The 24231-nt window shown below is 29.6% G+C and overlaps 3 protein-coding genes and 1 long non-coding RNA gene across 4 annotated transcripts; all 4 read right to left on the bottom strand.

Annotated features, from left to right (window-relative positions):
• Nucleotides 1-128: 128 nt before the first annotated feature.
• Nucleotides 129-2775, bottom strand: LOC129317061 (uncharacterized). Its single transcript, XR_008594907.1, has 4 exons — nt 2651-2775; nt 2397-2544; nt 2186-2280; nt 129-368 (listed from the first exon to the last, which is right to left on the bottom strand). It is a non-coding gene; the product is annotated as an uncharacterized LOC129317061 (long non-coding RNA).
• A 1854-nt stretch (nt 2776-4629) lies between these two features.
• Nucleotides 4630-14482, bottom strand: LOC129317345 (putative disease resistance protein At5g05400). The gene is made up of 9 exons (XM_054961685.1): nt 14423-14482; nt 14185-14370; nt 11279-11377; nt 11024-11173; nt 10845-10933; nt 10681-10756; nt 10300-10558; nt 7586-10047; nt 4630-4953 (listed from the first exon to the last, which is right to left on the bottom strand). The coding sequence occupies exons 1-8, from the start codon at nt 14480-14482 to the stop codon at nt 9371-9373; spliced, it is 1596 nt and encodes a 531-aa protein (XP_054817660.1). The 3' UTR covers nt 4630-4953; nt 7586-9370.
• On the bottom strand, nt 5828-8800 carry LOC129317346 (probable disease resistance protein At4g27220). Its single transcript, XM_054961688.1, has 2 exons — nt 7600-8800; nt 5828-5925 (listed from the first exon to the last, which is right to left on the bottom strand). Exons 1-2 carry the CDS (start codon nt 8798-8800, stop codon nt 5828-5830), a joined length of 1299 nt encoding a protein of 432 aa, XP_054817663.1.
• A 4282-nt stretch (nt 14483-18764) lies between the features above and the next one.
• On the bottom strand, nt 18765-21779 carry LOC129318886 (uncharacterized protein At2g39795, mitochondrial-like). The gene is made up of 4 exons (XM_054963875.1): nt 21484-21779; nt 20178-20506; nt 19948-20070; nt 18765-18976 (listed from the first exon to the last, which is right to left on the bottom strand). The coding sequence occupies exons 1-4, from the start codon at nt 21718-21720 to the stop codon at nt 18865-18867; spliced, it is 801 nt and encodes a 266-aa protein (XP_054819850.1). The 5' UTR covers nt 21721-21779; the 3' UTR covers nt 18765-18864.
• Nucleotides 21780-24231: the final 2452 nt, after the last annotated feature.

The raw sequence follows: 24231 nt of genomic DNA, 5'->3' as shown, positions 1-24231 counted from the left end.
TATGTTTTTAGTTCAAATTAGAACATGCATAAACATTTTTAACATTTATAAAAGTTTTAATATTTTTGTAGAAATTTCAGCAGAACCTCTTCTTTAAACAAGATCTCCCAAAAACTCTATACTCAATATTTTACACTAAATATCATATTAATCAGGAATTCAATTCCTTCCGACCACCAAGCAAAAATATATGACAAAATAAAGGTTTTAGCTATAGACTATGTGGAGCACATAAATTAAGCTTACAAAATAAAATTTCCTAATTTAAAACATTACATCAAAAGAATACTTAATCCTTAACTCATCCACCTTTAGTCAATAATAGACTCCTCAATATTTGGCGGATGGTTCAGTGTCAGCTACACTATCTGAGACCAAAAATATTTTTCAGTGAATAACGTCCCAATAATAAATAATTAATTGAATAAAAAAATTAGGAACAATTATGTAAGTAAAAAAAAAAAAGACAATGATCTCCATAAAGATTCAAATAAGCGTGGAACAACAGGATTCTATATAACTTTAAATGAAATCTTGAACTATTAAATTATCATATCAAATGTTGTCATAACTTAATTTCAAGGAAACAATTAAACAAAATAAGTAATTAAAATATGTTGCTAACTAAAACAAATGGAATATGAAATCATTAAATAATCAATTTCATATTTATAGGGACTTATCAGAACAATTAACAAATATGGACACACAGTCCATGAGGGCAAATAACCAAACGCGACTTATGCCACGAAGACAAACGTGGACACACAATCCACGAGGATAAGTAACCAAACGTAGCCGAAGTCACGAAACATATGTAGATACACAGTCCACGAGGGCAACTAACCAGACGTGGTTGAAGCCACGAAAACAGATGCAGGTACGAGACCCACAAATAACAGACGTGAGAACAAGCTCATGAAATTTAACTAGCTAGTAATTGATCATGGCACGCCAAGGGTTAACGGAATTGCCATTAGCTACTAGTGTTCTGTCTAAAATCCCTTAAACAATTAATTTTCAAACATGCAAAAAAAAAATCATTTTTGAATTAAAATTTTCTCTTGTCCATATCAGACTCACATGAATTATGTAAACACCTGTTCTTTTCACTGTAAAAACTTACAAACTCTTTCACAAATTTTCCTCATTGTCCTTGTCGAATAAGGATTACTAAAACTTGAAAAAAAAACGAGTTGATCAATGTTGTAAGCACATAACATGGCTTAGGAAAATAGAGTTATTCAATCAACAGAAATAATCAATGCTTATGAAATATATATACATATACACACATATATAAATAGATAAAATTGTGAATTGTTGAAATCAATATCTTTGATGAAAAAAAACTTTGCTAATAAATTATTTGGGACGTTATTCACTTACCTAAGACATTCTCTACCCCTAACCGGTCCTCTTGCAACAATGTTTGCTCTTTAAATCCTAATGCCCAAATAATAACATCATTATTTTATTTTAAAGATTTATTTATTTTATTTTATTTTTTATACCTTTTTAACTCTAAATCAATTTAGAAAAAAATAACAAAGACAATTTTCATCTTTAATTTAAATTTTCTTTTTCCCCAACATTTCATAGGTATTTCAAAGACTAATATTTTGATAATCAATTGGCTCTTGCATTAATAATCAAAATTACTCTTTCCAAACATCCCTATCTCTAACTCCACTTCCTTATGGAGATAATTATCTTCCATGACTGCTTAATATGTGATGATATAACTATTACAAATAAATATATTTTTTAATTAAATTTCTATACAATGTCCAACTCAAATTATTAGATAATAGCATCCAAACCATTTATGTTTTTCCCAAGAGTTTAATAAGATTTTAGGAAAATACTCAATCAACTAACAACTTCTAACAAACATTTCTAACAATTATCTCATCAGTATCAATTCCTAGCTCAATCAATGATACTTCTTAACCTCCTATCAATTATCCAAAATTTTTCAACATTAATAATCAGATCAAATAAACAAAACTCAAGCCTAGCCTAACATTCTCTTGTTCTTTATACACTACAATTTCAACTTCATAATTTCTCCTTTTTGCTTAACAAATATGGTAATAAAAGGAAAAATTTCCAACCATTTTATCTCTATATTCACCCACACACATACAGAGCAACCATGAAGAGGAAGATCAAAATTTCTCACCTCAATTTACAGTAGTAGAAAGGGAACGAAATTTACAGCATAAAAGAAGGAGGAAGTTTCAAAATCAAATTTCCAGAACAACAGTCACGTCTCCCCTGTTCTTCGGCACCCAAAAACGAAATAAATGAGAGAAGAGAAAGGAGGTTCAAAGCTCTCTATGGCAGTGAACAGTAGTGTCGTGTTGCAAGAGAGGAGGAGATTTTTGACTCACCCTTGTAGTTACTCAGACAGATCAGAAGGAAGAGGCTTCAATGATGAAAGACAGAGGAAGATGAGGGAGGCTACAGGTTACATACAGCCATGGCAAACAAAGCAACGACGGCGACTACATGAATAAGAAACGCCCATATCGGCAAAGGCTGTGAACAAGAAGGGAAAGAAACTTAAATGCTCAGATCATCGCCCGACAGAGGAAAAAATGACCTCACTAATCTGCAATAGAGAAAGGAAGGAAAGAGCACAAACTTGGCAAAGGAGTGTCGGACAGAACTCTCGCACACTCACACGCTAACAATGCTGCGGACGGAAGTAGGAGGAGACGGAGAAGGCAGAGAGTGAGAGATGAGAGAATCTAGAATTTTCTACAGAGCCCCAAATGCTGAATCGTGCCAGAAATAGAGAGGAAAAGAAAGGGAAAAAAAATCTGTGGAGGCAAGGGTAGTTTTGTAATTTCACGGTACAAAAGTATTTCTGGCTTCAACCAGGTCCGAACTCAAGATTAGATGTAAGAGATATATGCAAACTCCCACTATACCAACACCTCCTCTTGTCATAATTATTTCAAAATTAATATAACTACAATTCAACCACAATAATATATGTATTTATATTATATATATATATATATATATTTTTTACTCAAAATTCTTGAGTTATTACAATTAACTAATAAAATTTAATTAAAAACATCTTATAATTTTATTCAACTTGCTTGATGTACGTATAACATTACATAATCACATATCGAAGAGACGGTACGTGGATGAATTTTCTTCTGAGAAAATTAAATTAGTGGCAAATTCAAATGTTCAAACCAAATCTTGCTGGCCAACCTTATCTTTCTGTTTTTTTGCTCCAAATAGACTTGACATTTTCCAAATTCTGCAGAAGCTGATCAATCCTATCCTTGTCATCAAGTACACATGAATTTGTTTTCTAGAATTTCGTTATTCAGATCCAAATTTTGACTTTAGGTGTTTGTTTTGTTTCAATTTAATCTCTAATAAAGATTATTGTTTTCTTTATCTTCAACTTCTGAAATACTTTGAAATTTTTATTTCTTTGATCTTCTACATTTGCGAGACCATTTAAAGTGAATATTAAGTCATTTACTAAATTTAAATCCATAAAATTTCAAATTAGACACACGCAAAGAGTAAAAATTAAGAGGAATATATAATCGAGTGTTCAGATGCCCACATGGTGATAACTAAAAGAAGTCAAATTAGAAATATATTCCATGGTTTCATTATACATCTAAAACAACGTAAAATATCATCTTAGTTAATCATAAATTCAATATAATCATTAAATGAACATTTTATATTCAAATTTGGCAAGGAGTAAAAAAAGGTTTCCCTACTAATTTGGGACCAGATCAAGGTTGGTTTTGAAAGCTAACATATACCAAAATCCATTGGAATAGACCCAACATTGATTGGAAATTATTAGTCATGATTTAAACCATAGAAGCATAAGCATTCCATAAGAATTTTTTTAATGTAATTATTAAAATAAGATAATTATTAAAATACCAACTTAACAAGATCATTATTTTTGAAAGTAATTATTATTGATCTTATATATAATTTATTTCTCATTCTATATATAAAAAAATTTAATTCCATAAATATCATTTGAATGATTTTATTTAATTTTAAAATAATTCATAAGAAATTTTTTCTAATAATAATTTTATAAATTATTTCACATAATTTAAATTTATTTAATTTTTTTATGAAAATACTTTTAGTGGCAACAAATTTTGCCGCTACAAATAATTATCTAAATTAATTTTTGTAAAAATATTTTAATTTTTTAATTATTAATTATTTATAAAAATACTTTTGGCAACAACAAACTGCCACTACTAAAATTAATTAATTAAATTATTTTTAATTTTTAATTATTTTTATATAAAATACTTGTGGCTGTTAAAAGTAATTATCTTGATTGATATTTTTAACTTATTTAAAAAAAAAGATCAAAGACTCAATTTTCGTTAATTTAAAAAAAAATGGGATATAACTGTCATTTTCGCTAAGGTATATATATTAAATTGTTGGAAAAAAAAAAAAATATTAAATTTGTTATTTTTCCTATCTCTTTTTCGAGAATCAAGATGAGAGCTAGCTTCAACTTCTTTAATGTTGATATTATATACTTAGTACTTTTACTAAACAAACGAGCACTAGGTATGAAATTCTGAAGCAAAATAAAGTGCATGCATGAACTCCAACACCAGGATATAAATGTTTTCATTGTGATAATACGATATGCATATAATCTTTAAATGCAGCTTACAACTATGGCACTCCAAAAGGAATACTTGGCAAGCAAAAATGTTATTTTAACTCTCTAATAATTACAACAATGGTAATCCAGTTTAAGGCTGCTAACCTTATCTTTCTGTTTTTTTCTTTTCCCCTCCAAAAGACATTTCCAAATTCCACAGAAGCTGATCAATCCTCAATCCTATCCTTGTCATCAAGTACTCATGATTTTTTTTTTTTTCCCCAGAATTTCGTCATTCAGATTCAGACTCAGTTCTGACAAAAAAAAAAAAAGTCAGAGTCAGAGGCCAGTCCTGAACTAGCAATTGAACTAGAGTACAAATTCACATTAAGAACCTTCAGATGATTATATTTTAAAAGGAAATATTGGTTCAAACTTGCTTAATGCAACAAATTTCCTATTAAAATTAGCAAGAGGCAGTTGAACTAGAGTGAAATCACTAACAGATTCTGAACTTGTTACTTCCAAAATATTCATAATCAACCTTTAACAATTTTCAAATATATATCATACATTTTCTGGTCTATGTATACTAAAACAAAAACATTAATGGGTCTTTTGGGATTAACAACTCAATTATATACTAAATTTTTCATGCTACTACGTATACAATTTCATATTAAGAGGAATTTCCTATTAAAATATCTTCTCAGCTAATTATAAATTCAATGCAATCCAATAATGAAAATTTTATATTCAAATTCAACAAAGACCCAACATTATTCCTTGGAAGAGGAGTCTGGAAAGCATAGAAGCATATATATGCTTTCTCTGATTATATTCATAATTCACTTTTAACATATTTTATCGGAATCATATAAAACATTAAATCTCATTAACTTTATTTTAAAATTTAATAAGTTTTCATCTCTACCTTAATAAGAAACAAAATAATAATTTTTAATAATTTTTTCTAACATTTAGTAAAGACAAAAAGGTAAAAATGAGTGTAGTGAAATGTTCTATAAATAAGACAAAAATTATTTTTCTTTCTCTACCTTAGGAATAGGACTAAAGAAAAATATAGCATATCAATCTCATTTTCTAATGCATCAATGCATTCTCAGGGTATAAATTTAATCAAGGAATTGTCTAGTAGCCCTCTTTCCAGAAACGTCAAAGAACAAGTTAAATATTTCGCCAAGCTTCAAACACATATCCATTTGATTTTGTAACCTGCATTTTGGGTTTTAAAAGACCCAAAATTGCAAGGCACGGATTGAACTCTAAAGAACAAATTAACATCAAGATGTATATGCCACAAATTGGCTAGGTATAGTTAACGTTTATCTGAAGTTCTACTTGATATAATCAAAATAACATATATGCACTCTCAAACTTTCAAAAGACTGATTAAATTGAAGTTGAAAAGGGCACGACCTTTTTTATTGGCAACGACCCCAAAATTGATCAACATTCAAGTTTGGTCATCTCTAAAATGAAGTGCTAGACTAAAATCCAAATGACAGAGTGAAGGCAAAAACAGAGCAATTGTAAACAAAAATTTAATGTTTCACATAAATTAATGACAAAGATTTAAAATTCACATAAAGAAAAATAACACAAACACCAATGATGTTCATCTATGTACCTTGTAAATAAATGATATCCCCATATAATTGCATTTCCTTAGTTTCTCACAATTTGAGGCATAAAATTTGTTGAGAGGACAGAGCATGGATCCTCTGAATACGGAATTTAATTCTGGTGGATCATGCAAGTACACATATCTTAGTTTGGGGAGAGTAGGAGTATGTTTTATTTTTTTTTTTTCAAAAAAACTGTTTTATAATATAGTTTTTTAAAATTATTTTTGAAAACAAAACAGAATGAAAATCTATTTGGTTATATTAATTTAAAAAGTTTTATAATTAAAAATAGAATGATAATGATGATTATAGACTATTAATGGTGGTAATTTATAATAGAAATTAGTCAAAATAACTATAATTTTTAATAATAAAATGTAACATATTTTATAAATAGAAAAAATAAAATGAAAATAATTTCTATTCTTTTGTTTAAAAAACAAAAGACAAAAACAATTTTGACAACGATTAAATCGAAAATACTTATCTAAATATGTTTTTTAATTTTTTTGTTTTAAAAAACAAAAAACAATTTTTAAAAATTGAAAACAAACAGCCCTATATATCTTGAAAATGCATTTGGTCTTCAGTCTAGAAATAACACTTTGTAAAGATCTTTCTAGCACTTGTTCTAAAATATGTACATGTTCTATCAGGTGCGTGAGTTGTGCGACATAAAATATCAATTCTTCAACGCAATTTACAAAATCATTAATATATATGGCCATTAGCATTGTCGTACCATGTTAAGCACTAAAGTACTATATCAAGTAAAATTTTATTATTAAGAAAATATATTGAATTTGTCATTTTTGCCTCTCTCTTTTTTTTTTCAATGAACAAGGGAGTCATCATGATATTACTTAGTACTTTCATTAGACAATTGAGCACTGGGTAAGAAATTCTGACGCAAAATAAAGTTGATGCATGAACTCCAACACCAGGATATATATGTTTTCATTGACATAATATGATATCCACGTGATCTTGAGATGTAGCTTACAACTATGGTAGTCCAAAGAGAATACTTGGAAAGCAAAAAATGTTATTTTAACTTTCTAATAAAAGAAAGTCAACTTTTAGGAGGAAATGTGGACCTGCTTTATCAAATCAATGGTAATTTGGTCGAGGCTGCTAACCAGAATAAAAAATAAAAAGAAGGTTAAAGGAATGATTCAACCCAAAAAAAAAAATAGAAAACAGAGAGAACAAAAAAAGAGGGTGGACGAGCAAACGAACAGTGACAAAGTGGCACCCATAAAATAAAAGAAAGTTGAGTTTTGGAGGAGACATGCACCTCTTTTTGCCAACCGTATCCATTCAAGAGTTCCTTCTTCTCCATCTGAAGCGCATTTCCTTTTGCAATCTCTATCAGAGGTTGGCTAATTAGTTTCTCACAATAGATGGCTCTAAAAGATTTGAGAGAAGGACAGAGTAGGGTTCCTCTGAATACGGACTTTAATTTTGGAAGCTGCTCCAAGACCACAAGTCTCAGTTTGGGGAGGGTGATGGTGGTAGGGGGAATAGTTTCACCGCTACAATCGTCTCCAACTATTTCTTCCATTGAATCACAACCGCTTACATGAATGGCCTCTAGGTTTTGGAGCTGTGCAAATAATCCCCACATCATCAGAATCCTCATGCTGCCACAATGATGCATTTTGAGCTTTCGGAGGTGAGAAAATGGAGCAAATGATGCCGCTATTTGTTTCAAGTCTTTCAAACATGTGAGCCTCAATGTTTGCATAAATTGGACACTGCACCAAAATGGGCAAGTGGGAGAGCCACAACACAAGTTCTCAAGCTTATCACATTCATGCATCCTCAAATATTCAATTTTGACTAGCTTAGGGAATGACAAAGTCTGACATAGACATGTTGTTCCTGTCCAATGGTGATGTGCATGTGTAATCATCAACTCCTTTATGTCTTCTGGAAGATATAACTCTGCTCGGTTTTCCAAATCAATACCACCAAAGACAACCCATTTTAAGGAATGGACCTCATGTTCAGGATAAAATAAAAGATAACCATCATATGATGTAGCTAAACTTAAATAATAACCTTTGAGGGCGCGATCTTTGACCTGTAAACTCTGAACATCGGAATTAAACTCTTCAATGTCATAAAAGTTGGCTGTCATATATTCTAACTTTCCCAAACATTGTAGAACATGTGCACTCCCATCCATTGATTTTGGGATACAGTTCAACCTAAGAGACTGCAGATCGGTCATATTGGTTATCACTGATGATGACATTTTCAACTGTACTGTACCTGCTAGATTAAGATATCTAAGATTGATCAACAATTCCAAGCCATAAGGTGATTCAATAATGGCAGTATTTGAAAGGTCCAACCACATTAGCCGTTGCAATTTTTCTAATGAAGGCATGTAACTCAATTTCTTACATCTCAAAAGTAATGTGATGAGGCATTTCAAGTTAGAGACAGATTCAGGCAAACGCTTAATGCTAGTCCTAGACAAATCGAGTACTTTAAGAGCAGGCATGTTGTTAAAAAAATTATCTGGGATCCATTCGAGATAATCATTATTATCTAAAAGCAATGTGGAAAGTTTAGAGCATTTAGGAGATGTGCCATCTACAATTTTTTGTATTCCAGTTCCTCTCAAAAAACTTTTTGTAGATTTTCATGCCATTCGCTATTCTCCGGTATTTCTATGCAATTCATATCAGATTTTGCTATAATTTCCTCAGTCGCCTTTGCAATATTAATAGCCATGCCCCTTAGCAAAGGATGGATTCTCCATTGACCCCCCCCTTTAATAACCAAACTGTCATTCTTTAATTTATCCAATAGGGTGTAACCTTCATTATATTGCATCTCCAAGCTCTTTGTCTCATCTGTGGATCCCTCAATGAAAAATCTTTTGATCAAACACCAAATATCTTCTTCATTATAATATTCAGCACTTAATGCAGCATACAGAAAAAAACTTTGCAACAATTTATTATTTAAGCAAGCATAACTAGATTTCAACACCGGGAATATCCACTTCTCCATATCAAGTTGCCCATTGCGCAAGTTTTGAAGGCATTCCAACATATGATTCCATTCTCTATATTGTTTTTTTTCCCTTCATGCTTCTCGCTATCGTAACAATAGCAAGGGGCAAACCCCCACATTGTTCTACCAAGGTCCTTGCTATAGACTCCACTCCACTAGATTGCATTTGATGGATTCCAAGAGTCTTTTCAAACAATTCCCAATCTTCTCCAAATTCATCATCTAGAGGTTTTACTTCTATTATGTTCTCCATACAATTCATACTCTGGCACACCTCCCATGAACGAGTTGTCAAAATCAATTTAATCCTATCATTTGAAACAGGAAATCCAACTTCTTCTCCTAAAAGGATAGGATCCCGAATATTGTCTAAAATTAGGACACACCTATTTATATGGTTGGATGCTTGCAACAATTTTCCAGATATTCTTTTCACATCACACTCATCAGATATGTCCAAATTAATTGATCTTGCAATGGCCTTTTGTAACTCATAAATGCTACCATATTGTGATGCAGTAACCCAAATAACCTGGTCAAAGTCATCACCGGCTTCTTCTAAAAGCTTGTTATGCACATGAGTTGCTAGAAATGTTTTCCCTGCCCCTCCCATTCCCCATATCCCAATTGTTGACACCTCATCTCCCATTATCCATTTCCATATTCGTTGACTATACCATTTAAAACATCTTCCCACTAACTCGGTTGTCGGCAATACATAAACACATCCTAGCAGCAAAAATAGGAATAATCGATTAGCACGAAGTGACGATAGGAATTATTTCTTTTAAATACAGGAAGTGCTAAGGATAAAATATAAAAATATAGTACGATATGAGGATAATTATTACTTACTTTAAGAGAAGTTAGAAAAAATATATACAAATTAAACTGTTGTATAAATGACTACAAAAAAGGGTTCTATATAATTTAAGTTGAAGTTTCTGTTTAAAAAATAATAATTGAAGTTGAAGTATATACCTGTCTTCGAGCTAACATTTTTTCTCTTGACTCTGTCATTGAAATCATCCAATTCCACATATGCCCCTTTTCCACCACCAAATATTGTTTTGCATGTATCAACCTGCTTTCTTTTAATTCCACATGAATCTATATCTTCTTCACTGTGGACTTGCGCATAGCTTCCTGTTGCTTTATGAGATAGTATTTCTCTTTCTTGGTTGAAGTCACTGTTGAGCAACTCTAAAGCCAAATCCAATCTTTCTTTATTACTGTCAAACTACACATTTTGTCCATATCATTTATATGACTGAAAGTGTTTGCACAATGTACATATGCGTGTGTATGTGTGAATGAATATGTATAGAGCGGTTAACAATAATAGTTTGCAAGTGACCATACCTGAAATGAAGGATTTTGCCTCACATAATTATCTAATTGTTGCATATATTTGATAACAAATACACCACAATCGTATCTACATGTTGAAGAAATATGACATGGTCAGGATGCATGCTTGTTTTAATAAAGCTTATAATTTAGAATAAAAAAATTCATAAACTCACCCATTAGACTGTGATTGGATATTGCTTGCCATTCTCCAGTGAAATTTTGTGGACATAACATCTTCGAAGAGTGTCTCCATGACAAGCAGCTACATGTACGAGATTAATTTTATATATAGAATTAAAATATCAATATCAATCTACTAATTATATGAATGTTACAATTATTTAATACTTACTATTTTTTTTGTTATTTGTTCACGTTCAGTTTTATCCATAAATTGATCGCGAAGAGAATCCCATATTTCAACAACTTGATCCTCCACATGAATAATGTATAAATAAAAATGTCCACATCGATTTTTTTCAACATGAACAGGAATAAATATCTGCAATATGTGATCAAACAAATCAAATTGATATATATAGTCCAAAAGAGCAATTGTTAGGACAATTAATGAAACATCAACGACAACAAGACAAATAGATAATACCTTCTCACAATATTTCAAGTCAAACATGTAGTTTTCTCTCATGTTATGCCGTTCAACAAACTTAAGGAAGGAACTTACATCACTTTGGAGCGCTTTATTCTATAACAAAAGAACCATTAAAAATACTTGTCAATAAACTTTTTAGATTCAAGGACTAACATATATCATCAAATTAAAAAGGGAATCAGATATCACCGAAAATATCACTGGAACATAGCAATTCAAAGGTTTACTTCTGTTCCTTTCAATCTCCGTCAAGATATAGACAAAATATCTATTACCTAGGAAAACAGAAAAATTGGGCTCTTTAACATAACCAAGACAATCCTCAATAATAACAAATTAGAATAAAAGTATAACTAAATACTCACCCATGAATCCAAAAGGTCTCCGGTCTAAGAGTGGTAAATTCAGATTGTTTCAAATGTAAACGTGGTGAAGAGAAAATTGTCTCATCACTGAATAAAATATAAGATAAGTGATTAATATTTAAGCTAAAAAAAACAAATACACATAAATACTATTTAGTAACATAATTCGAAGAATGTATATAAATCTAACCTGCGTGATTGTTCAAAAACATATTGAATCAACCGCAAGTCGGCTTCATTCATCATATGAGAAACAGAGGAAGGGCCCACATGAATCCCCTCTTGCTGTATAGCTTCAGTGTGTTTGGAGGACATATAACAATCAAGCAATAATGTTTCATTCCTCGCTCCTATAAATAATAAGAAAAGCTGATATCTTATTTAGAATTAATATACTAATCATCACAATCCGCAATATATACAAAAACATGGGTGATGTTTATCACTAATATTAATTTGTCCGTACGCGTCTCATATGCCTGGGTTCGTAGGCTTAGGTCTCTGGTGCTGGTGTCAAGTTAGTACCAGGGATATTGGTCTTAGGACCTGTTTAGTTATTGTTTTCATTTTTTTAAAAAAAATTGTTGTATAATATAATTTTTAAATTTTTTTTCAAAACAAAATAAAATAAAAATTTGTTTGATTGTGTTAATGTAAAAATAGCTTTAGAATTAAAAAAAAATTAATAGTAATAGTTACAAGCAGTTAATGATAGTAATTTATGATAAAAATTGATCAACATTATAATTTTTAATAATCAAATGTAATATATTTAAAAAAATAAGAAAATTAAAATGAAAACAACTTGAAGTTTTTTCTATTTTTGTTTTTTTTTAAATGAAAACAGTTTTAGAAGCAATTAAATCGAAAACACTTAACCAAACAAGTTTTTAATTTTTTTTATTTTAAAAAAATAGCTTTTAAAAAAAAAAACAAATAGGATCTTAGGACCTATTTGGTTTCTATTTTCATTTTTTTATTTTTAAAACTATTTTGTAATGCAATTTTTAAAATTATTCTTGAAAACAAAATAAAATGAAAATATGTTTGCTCGTGTTAATTTTAAAACTATTTTAAAATTAAAAAATAAACTAATAATGATACTTATAGGCGATTAATATGGTGGTGATTCATGATAAAAATTGATTAAAATAATTAAAATTTTTAATAATTAAATGTAAAATATTTTTTAAAACAAGAAAAATAAAACAAAAACAACTTGAAGTTATTTCTTTTTTTTTCTATTTACCAATAACTTGAAGTTGTTTTTATTTTTTTTATTTTTAAAAACAAAAAATAAAAATAGCTTTGAAAATAATTAAATTGGAAACACTTCATCGAACAAGTTTTTAAATTTCTATGGTTTCAAAAACAAAAAAACAAAAAGTTTTAAAAAACAGAAAACAATAACAAGCCCTTAGTTTGTGGTTTTCCTTTTTTTTCCCTAAAAACAAAATTGGCATTTGAGTTTCATCCTCTGTAAATGAAAACTTAACAATAAAATTTGTAGGTGTAATCCTTTTTTTTTCTTAAAAACAATAATATAATATACACACACATAACTGAGAATCATGTTGTGGCGATAATTTTTGTTGATGAGTTGCAGGTGTTAGATTTGATTTTACAGTTTGCATGTGAGTAGACCCGTGAACACAAGCCAGGCCTTCAAACTAATAACGCCAGTTTCAATCTCACATTTTCTTTTAGAGACAGACTATAAAAAATGAGGCTTTTTTTTTTGCCTAAAAGGAATTTTAAGCTTGACCTTAATAAATATGTTAAAAAATAAGGTTGGGCTAACTCGTTAGGCCCAGCTTTTTTATCCAATTAAAAGGTAGTTGAAATTGTTAAGAATTGTTTAGTTGAAATTATGGATGTTGCAAAATAATATGATTAAAATTATTTGATTGATTTTAATTCTTGAATTAACATATAAAAAATGAGACAATTTATTAAATTGTTAGTATAATTAAAATTTTAAATTTTAAAATTAGAAAAATGCATCCCAACCCTTGCAGCTCTGCATATGAGGTCCGAGACAAAAAGCCCTTTTGCGGGTTAAAATAATAATACGTGCTCAAGCAATTAATACCCCTTTTGTTTAAAAATTTAAGAAATTTTAACTGAATTTTTCCTTTAAATAAATTAATTATTTATTTTAAAATTAATTTTATATTTATATATTTATTCTTATTTAATAAAGTATTTTACTTTAAAATAAATATAAATTAATTTATTTAATAGAGATATTTTTAGGAAAAAAAATAATGATTACATAAGTTTCTTATATTTTTTAAGGTCAAACCCTTCAAAAAATGCGAAATATTTTTGAAGGGAAGGAGTATATTCATAGAGAATGATAATCTTGCAAGAAATTATTACACTTCGTTCCCTTCTTCAAAGCCCAAAAAAATTGTTATAAAAGTATACTATTGTTATAATAGCTGTCAAATAAATGGTTTAATAATACCCTAACAAGATACTGAAACATCACTCTCCCATTTAAAGTAAAAAATAAATAACATTATTTCGTACCTTGTGGATGAAGGAGGTCTTCTTGCGGAAAAAAGTCATCAATGACAAGAAGGAAGTCCTCTTTCTCGTTGAGATCACTGGTGACTTTGTTGGAATTGGTATTGTTAGGCTGAGGAGAACCAGGACACAGTCGAATTCCCTGACCCTTGATCTGATTAATATGGGCTTTGATGCGATTAGCACTTGCTGCAAATTCAAAGCCACAATGTTTACACCTTACTCTTCTCCCTTCCAACACCGTGACGTGTTCCCACATGTCAACTGCCTTTGGCCTTCCACCAGCTCCTGCTTTTTCCATGACTCTCGCATTCAATCTCTCCAAACAAAGCAAAGTGAAGCGATAAAGAAACCCATGTCAGAGACAGAGTCTGAAACGAACAAGCAAGTAGAGAGAGAGAGAGAGAGAGAGAGAGAGTTGGTTTGCTTACTCGAGTTTTACTTGAGGTTTGGAAGATGATAGGAGCGAGCAGATAGCGATGATGTGAAGTATGGTGCCTGAGAAGAAGGAAGAAGAAGAGGAGGCAACAATAAGTCACTAATAGCAAAGTCGTCTCTGGATTTAGGTTCACATCACGCGTCTTTTGTTTTTACCCCTGGAATAAAAGGCCCTGGAAAACTATACAAAAAAGTGGAATTAAAATATGTCAGAAATTATATAATTTTTGTACCCAAAAAATGATTTATTAAAAATTATAGTATCAAAATTCTTATTAGAAGTATGTCCTTGAATTAACTTGTGATGGGAATTGGGCAGGCTAATCTTAAGGGCTAAGGTTCTTGAACTTGATTTTTTTAAAAATAATTTATTTTTAAACTCAACCCTTATTTAAAAGAATTAAGGCTAAGCTTGTAAACTTATTTTTTAAAATTAAAAAATATAAATTTAATAAAATAAATAAATACAAATCTAGATATAGAATCTTGATTAAGTTTTAAAATGACAACAAAAACTTTCAATTTAAATCAATCTTATCAAATTCAATAAATACAAAAATTTGAGTATCATAGAATATAATATTAATCAAAATTAAGAAACAGACCCTACAAAGTAATTGTGTTAAGAAATTAATAAAAATTTGTTAAAATTGTGTTAACATAAATGGCAAAAGAATCAATATCAATCATTTTAACAATGAGATACTAAGATCAGTATCAATCTTTTGGGAAATAGGATTTAAGGGACAGTCCAAGCTCAAGCTCAAGTCCAAATTTTTTTTTTTAAAGGGCCTATCAGGGCCAGATCTAAAATTCCAATTTTTTAAATCCAAATCTTTGTTTAAAAGGACATTTAAGTCCAACCCTTCAAACCCAACTCTTATTTTTCTACTTTAATTAGGATGCTTCTTTTTGCCTCCTTGAGGGAAGGTGATATAGACCATACAATCTTTACTGTCTTTCTTTCTTGGGATAAAATGTACGGTGCTTTTATTAGGGTAAATTTACGTGTCAATTTTTTCATATTATTTGTTTAGTTTTATTTATTAAATTTATGAATTTCTCAACAAAATTATATTACTTATTAATCATATAACTTTACTTATTAAATTCTTAACTCTCTCAATAGCATTGTATTACTTGTTCATTCATCAATAGAATTTGTTAATTATTTAACTATAATTGTTCATTCAATTTTTTATTTAAAAACTTGATTTACTTTAAAATAATTTGAGTTAGTGTTTTAACAAGTAAAGTTAGGATTTAATATGTTATATTCATATCATAAGAAAGTAATAGTTAGGGGATGGGCTCTTTATATATATATATATATATATATATTATTGCTTGCATTATATTACTTAAGAGGCTCGATGATAAGTCTCTTTTTACCAAGTCAAGAGATTGTGAGATTAAATTTCCCTTCAACAATTGACTGCTGCCCACTAGTCACTGGAGCTCTAGTGAAGATGGCAGAGGTCTAGTGACCAAAGCCCTAACAATGATGGCTAAAATGTTTTCAAAAATAAATAAAAACTACTTCAATAATTGTCTGTCAAAATATAATTTCCATTTAATCATTTGGTCTCATAATAAAATATCAAAGTATTTTGGTTGTGATATGAAAATATGTTACGTTCATATTCTTTACTAAAATTCTCTCATATATATATATATATATATATAGGTGGAGCTAGAAAATTTTATTAGAGGGCTAAAATAATAAAACATATATAATAATTAAAGAAAAATTATATATATATATATATATATATCTCATTAATATAATATAAATATTTCAATGTAGTTATTTATATTTAATTTTACATATATATAATAAAAATAAATATATTATTTATTTTTTAAGTTTTGCTCGTTGATTTTTAATTACATAAGAATAATTAATTATTGTGTTGATGATAAAGTTTTTAGCAATTTTTTTCTCAATATAAAATACTAATGCATCATTGAGATTTAAAGTTTTGTTCAATCTAAACAACTCTACTACTTGCTTGTTAAATTTACTATTTAATTTTTATAATTATATATTATATATTAACACGGCAGTCATGTTCAATTGTCACAAATTCTTTATATCAATAAGATCTAAGTATACTATAGTAAAAACTATTCATATGATAAATTTTAGTAGTTTGAATTTTTTTCCAAAAGAATATATGTTAACAATAATCTTTTAACTTTTATATAAGTGATTTTATAGTAGATATCAATCATATAATATATAATATATCTTGAAATTTTTGTTGCACTGCTTGACAAAATTTATTAGTAATAATACTCATAATTTCTTTCATCAAATATAAAATAAAATTGAAATCAAATGACATCATCAATGCTTTAAAAACAAGTATAATATTATCCTATTAAAAATAAGTAAATATTAAAATAGTTAGACAATACATGCCTAAAAAATTATATATAAAGTTGAAATGAAAATTTTATTTAAAATCTTTAAATCTCAATAATGCGTTGACTAAAAAAAAGTTAAAATAATCCTTACATTTTATTAAAAAAATTAAAAAATTAGGGATTCAATGGCCCGTCGCCGCCCATTTATTTATAATTACCGAGCAGTGTCATTGTGTTTATAATTACCGAGCAACTTCTTTATGCACTCACTCATCAAACATGACATAGTACTGAATATTTGTTGTCGGCCACATCCAACATTCAACCTTTTGACAGTTGGATTCTCAAATCTCACCACGCTTGCCCACTGCGCCCACCTATGGTCTTGTCCTTTTTACAATGTCAAGTATGCGTCCATTATGCACTGTTCAAATAATCATCATTCGTTGTAACGACTAAGCTACTCTCTTGAACTAATTAAGACACTAGTTTAAAAATTAATAATTAAAAATATAATCAAGTTATAATTAAATTGATCATGAACAAAATATTTTATAAAATCAATCAAAATATTAATCTAATGATTCATTGGTTGAATATGTTAATTCAAATTTTCATGTTGTGTTATGAACTCATATGTTTTGTTACCAAAAGAATAATCACGATTTAACTCCTTTAGTGCTTTGACTTGTGATAGAGTCATTCACGATGAGAAAGGAAATTAGATTATGAAATTCTCAAGATATCTTAACTATCAACCTAATACTACAGCTGAATTATCAAGCATTTTAGAAGCTTTCCAGCTTGGTTGAAATGTTAAACTTAAAAAGATCAATTTATACATTGATTCCATAGAAGTTCTCTCACTTATTTAACATAATTTTTTTGATAGTCATCCTTTAACGACAAACATCAAGAAAATCAAGGAGCTTGCTATGAAAGATTGAACAATCACCTTTGATTACGTCTTTAAATAAACAAATGAATGCGTTAATTTGCTCACATGCAAAACTTTTCATGACAACTACGATCTCATTATTTATAATAAATCACCTATAGGATGTAAGACTATTTTAAATTTTGATATGACCTGACTTTTATAACCCTTACACAATTTTGATCGTATCTTTTTATTAAAAAAAAAAAGGACAATCACGATTCACGCCTATGAAGTTTAATTTTATGGGTGATGTACAGCTGATAAGGGACCAAGATCTTTCATCTTCTCTCATCAATTTAATAATATCCACACAATATATTATACATTTTGATGATTGAATTTAGAGAAAAAATAGTGTTTTTGGTTTTTTTTCTTTTCTCTCTAAAGGTGAGCCAACCAAGCTTGCTCATTATTTTGAGCATTGTCTTCGTTAATAAGAGAAGGCTTTAATATTTTCTGTATCAAGTGTAATTTTCTTTTTACAAGAGATCATTATCATGGAAAGCTCTTATATTTTTTATCGCATTTTCTTAGTAAACACGTGCGTACAAAACATTAATCCTACATAAAAATGTGACAAGATAGATAGATTCTAAAACTAATAACACTAATTCCAAAACAATTATATATATATATATATATATGAAAAATAACATTAAGGAAAATGACAAATAAGAACCTTGTAAGAATATTAATGTTAAATTAAAATTTTTCAACACTGATGTTCTCAAATTTCAATACTCCTTCTATCATGTTTAATACTAAGTTCTTAATTTGCCATTAATGTTCTTACAAGATTCTTATTTGTCATTCTCCCATATAAGGAGTTTCTAAATAAAATTTATGTAACATAGCATTTATTGTTATTTAAAGATGTCCTGAACAACTTATAATTTATAATGTCGAATGAAAAAGCCAAAGCAACGACAATTTATTCACGTTGCCTCATTCACCAAGTGAAAAACCAGAAGAGCAAAGCTGCTTTTCAAGCCAATCAAAGTGATGATCCCTGTGCCTTTGTCTATTGAAATCCATTGCACAGAACCACTACAAGGAAATGCATGCAAAGTTTGTACAAAACAGAAAAAGAAGGATCCAAAATAGAAGCAGAAATGAGAGAGATGGATGGACTTTGTTCCTAAATTTCAAAAAAATAAATATAAATTAAGGTGCAGCATATCCATGCCTTACAAAGTTAGATTCTGATCTTTTTAGATAGGAGATTTATCAATAAGAGCAGCAATTGCATTGCATCTATAAAATTTCCCTTGAGTGCCTTGTACATGTGAAAAGTGTCAGCAATGTCAAAGCACTAATGCACCGTTTGGTAAGGAATTAAAAAGTGTTTTTTAAAAAGAAAATAGGAACACTTGTTATATTTTTTTAGAAAATACTTTTCTGTATACCAAACATACACAACAAATCATTTATCATTCTCACTAACTAGACAGTTTGAAATATCCAGTAGACCAAAATTATCAGTTCCTCGTAGTTTACCCAAAAGAAAGGGGCAATAAGATGTGGAACATGAATGATTACATATAGCATGGAAATATTTAAGGGTTGTCTTTTTGGTTGTATATAATTCTGCCATTTCTGGTTATACTCGAAGCATTCTGCCTTTCATATATGTTTGGTAGTATTTCTTAGCATTTATGTCAAATTTCAATGCAAATAATTTCCGGAGGTCCAAATCAAGTTGATTCCAGAGTATTATAGCATGATTCAGCAGACATTGTAGCACTTTGCAAAACCACTAGTACAAGTTCCTCGACGTCAAAAACAGAGTCACACTACTTACAAAAGAATTATAATTATTATTGCAGATTTTCTTCTCCCTGCTGAATCTCTTTGCTAAAAGGAAAACCATAGTCAAATATTGAAGAAAGGGTTGATGGATGAATTTTCATCTGATGAAACTAAATCAGTCGAAAAAGTGAAGTGTTCATACCAATAATCTTACCAGCCAAAAGCTTATCCTTCTATTTTCTACAAAAGACTTGACATTTCTCAAATACCTTAGAAGCTCGATTCTATGTTTGTTAGTCATATATTGATGCAAGAAAATGCATAATTCATTGTTTATCCCCCTTGTCTTCAAGTACTCCCGAAATTTCTCCTGAATTTCAGTATCGAGAGTCCTGAATCAGCAATTGAACCAGAACAGAATCACTAACAATTCCCATTAAGAAACTTCAAACCAGCTATAAAAAATTTCAGGTTCAAAGTAGCTTGTAACATGCCAAACCTGAAGTCAGGTCCCATGTAAGGCATAGCATGCATCCGATCACGCCTTAGGATGTAAACTCTTTGGATTTCTAAAGATTCTGGCCATGCTGAGCAGACAAATTCCAATTCACTGCCAAACTCCTCCTTTGAAATATCCACAAGTAGACTAAAGTGAAGATGGACATTCACCCCGGAACTGTCATCTCCAAGCTTGGGAACCTGTGCATACCCATCAAACATGGTAGCTTCAATTTTTATTTCTTCTTTGTCCCCAAAACTTCCCTTCATTGTAATCCACTGCTCACCTGGTCGATCTTGAACAGTGAATGAGTTGAATTTTGTCATAGGCTGCATTGTTTAGGAAAAAAGGCATTTTTTTAATGAAACAAGCTTTATTACAATGTGGATACTTTCCAAGTTGTTTAACAATAATGGAAAGCTATAAAATACAAGGAGAAAGATGAGAACAGTATTGAATATAATGAAATATCATATATCATACTTATTGATCTGAAAATCCGTTTTCATTTTCTTTTCCAACATTACATAGTCTCTCCCAATTTTCATGATGATACAAGTATGGTAATTGTAACTCCATAACAACTTTCTTAAGTCTTTTATACTTATTTCTTTACTTTGGAGAACATAGAATAAATCAGACCAAGGAAGGATGTCAAAAGTGAGTTTTTATTTAAAAGAATTTTAGAGGGTTTGGGGCATGTGAAGAAAAATATTTTACATGCTATGTATAAAAATTCCTTTAAAAACATATATAATAAAAAACCATACATAAATATACACTTGGTAAAAATTAAGGGAATAGCCCAATCTATGGATGCCCTGACCATTATAACTAAAAGGAATAAAAAACAGCGAAAATTTTATATTCAAATTTAAAAACAAAAAACCCTTCTGAATATAAATATGATTTTTTTAGTATAATTAACCCAGTCAATGAATTCTCAAGGCATGGATTTATTCCCAGCAACATCTAACCCAGATCCCTCTTTCACCAAGTTATGTCGTTTCTTTCCAGGAACTAACGTAACAAATGAAAATCTAGCCAAGACTCAAATAGAAAACCATTTGATTTGAGTGCACACAATCATTATAGTATTGTTCATAATATTTACAGTTTGGATTTACATACCTAAGCAGATTCAGAAATTATTAACAACAAGGTAATAGGAATGGTAATTGGTAAATTCCCAAGACCCTAACTCCAAGTCATTTTAACCCCAAAATGCGGGAATGAACAACCAAGTGAAAAAATCTGCATAAAAATACCAGCAAAATCAAACTTTGGAAAAGAAAGGAGTATAAACCTGTTCTGGAGGGGCGTACTCGGACTGAAACTCGATCTCATTTCGAAGAATTCTTAAAATGTTAGATTCAAAGAGCGATTTGGGCGTTGCCTGGGCTCCATAACGTCTAGTTTGATGAAGACAAGTTGAAGTGACATTCAGTGAGTGGACGCAACCGGAGACCTCGTGTGTCCGACTTCTAATCGAAGGCAAAGAAGCGTCGAGCTTTCTTTGAGCGATTTGAAGAAGACGAGCCATTAAGAAAGCAGAGAGCTGGGAACGAAGGAGGGTTTCACTTGCATCTGCTGTTCAGCTGTTCCGTTTTCCCTTGCAGATGACTTGTAATAATGTAAAAGAACAAACGTCCCTCCTCCGCTAAAAAATATTATTTTTTAAAAAATTAAATATTAAAAAATATAAAAAATTTTTAATCTTTTGAGATATAATCATTACATTTTTTTTTAAAATATTCCTATTGATAATAAATTTATATTTATTGTAAGTTGTTTAATAAGAATAAATGTAAAAAGATAAGATTAGTTGGAAAGTAAGTAACTACTTTATTAAAGGTGAGATTCAATTAAAAATGTTTTATATTTTTGAACGGAGGGAGTAGTCTTATTTTATCTAAATACAAAATTGGGAAAATACTTACAAATACATGGTTTAAATTAAAATCAAAATATATGAATTATTTATAGATTATTTATCATTCCATAACAAACTACTGTCATTAATAATAATATCAATGTATTAAAATTTATTTCTTTTAGTTTGATTATATAAAAGTATATTAAACATATAAAACTACATATTTAAGTCTTATTTACAAAAAAAAAATCTTTTTTAAAAAATTAATAATGAATCATTTCATCTTTTTATATTTTTAACTCAATTAAAATTTGAAATCCAAATCTTAAACTTGAATTTGATGCAATTTGGTATTTATAATTTTAATTAGGTTAAAGTTCTTGAATATAAACTCAGTGTACTTAATCTTATAATTTTAGTTTAACCATTTAAAATATTCTCATTATATTTTAAAAATAAATTATAAATATTAAAATTATTTCTTGAAATTTAGAAACAAATATTTTTAAGAGAAAGTCACACAGAGATCCCATAAATGAATTCTAGTCACCAAAAATCTCACGAAATACGATAATAACTTTGAGATTCCATGGGCTTTAATTAAAAGTAAGTTTTGGAAGGCATTTACCAAAATGCTCTTGGTTATAAAATTTGAAAAACTCTTCCCTTCTTGGGTTTTCTGCTGTGGTGGGTTGAGTTTTCTGCCGTCAGCAATAGACACTAACATTGCTAACTCCACCAAGTCTTTCTTGTTGATTGTGGCGACAGTGCTAGATATGAATTCTTCGTCACTTCACAAACATCAATGATGGAACAGGGCTGATGGGAATTAAGAAATTTCAACTAGTTAGAGTCTTGACCAATGCACTTTTGATGATCACTTATCCCAAATCTATTGGAGATTAGTTTATTAGACGAAGAAATTGGGCCTATACACCAAATCTTTTTCAGCACTTTCTCGTAACCTTTTATGTACAGTTCCTCTAGCTCTTGTAAAGTATTAATTAAGATCCCATGTGTTGAGAGTTTGGCTTTTTTTAATTGATCCAAGAAAAAATAACAAGTAAAAACTTTGTTAAAATATTAATGTTAAATTAAAAACTTTAGTACTGACTAATAATAGAAGGAATACTGAAATTTAAAAACTTTAGTGTTGAAAAATCATAATTTGATACAAACATTCTTACAAGATTCTTATTAAACCAAAGGTCTTAGATCTTGATTCTTGAATCATTGCTTTATGTAATTGGGCCTTGGTGAGTTTGATTCTATGGGGCTAATCAAGCACCTCAAACGGGCTCTGACATGGAAACCAACCTCTCATAAACCTTGGACTAAGCAATCCTGTGAGAGCAAGCACAAGAGTGAATCAAAGAGATTCTGTGGAAGACAACTAAGGCTCTCGCTCCAGTCTTTCTAGGTTTCCCAATCCTCGATTTTTTTTTTCCAGGATTTTTTTTAAATGAGAGTATTTTGGTAAATGCACCCCCAAAACTTATTTGTAATTAAAGCCCATGGAACCTTAGAATTATATTTACATTTCTTGAAACTTTTTGATAATTAAAATCATCTATGAACCTTTGTGTGATTTTCCCTGTTTTAAATTGCTAAATTTAGTTGTAATCTTTGATGGTTCATCATTTTTTTTAATAAAAATGGGTTTGAGAAGTGTAATGACTAGAGAAATTTTATATTATGCCTATATTTTAGGCCAACTTTCAAATTGGTCTCTATAGTTTTAATTTTATTATAAGCTTCCTATGGTTATGGAGGGGATCTTCCTCTTACCCATCCTCTTATTCATGGAGGAAGATATGGAAGTTGTTGCAAGAGGTGGAGTATGCATGTGAATGATCATTATGAAATATATAAAGATGTTGAAGATTTCATTCATGCACTTCATGATTGCCTTGACATGAAAAGACTATGGATGGAACATCTTGATCAAGAGAGTAGCAGGACATTATATAATGTAGAGCCCAATTAGTGGATAAAATAGAAAATATGATTGTAGAAGCAGTACCATGATACTTCATAGAAATCATGCTTTTCCATAACTTGCCAGTCTCTTTGGAAAAGAAGGATTGAGAAAATATTTTAAGATAGGTCTACCTCAAATGTAACTATTAACGCACATGCCTTAACTATTGACAACACATTTTAAGGAATATAGGAGCA

The sequence above is a fragment of the Prosopis cineraria genome, unplaced genomic scaffold (genome assembly GCF_029017545.1).
Source record: "Prosopis cineraria cultivar Desert tree isolate PC_DT_omini unplaced genomic scaffold, ASM2901754v1 PC8, whole genome shotgun sequence".
Classification (NCBI taxonomy): domain Eukaryota; kingdom Viridiplantae; phylum Streptophyta; class Magnoliopsida; order Fabales; family Fabaceae; genus Prosopis; species Prosopis cineraria.
Note: the sequence above shows the minus strand (reverse complement) of the source record. Positions and strands in the feature narration are given on the sequence as shown.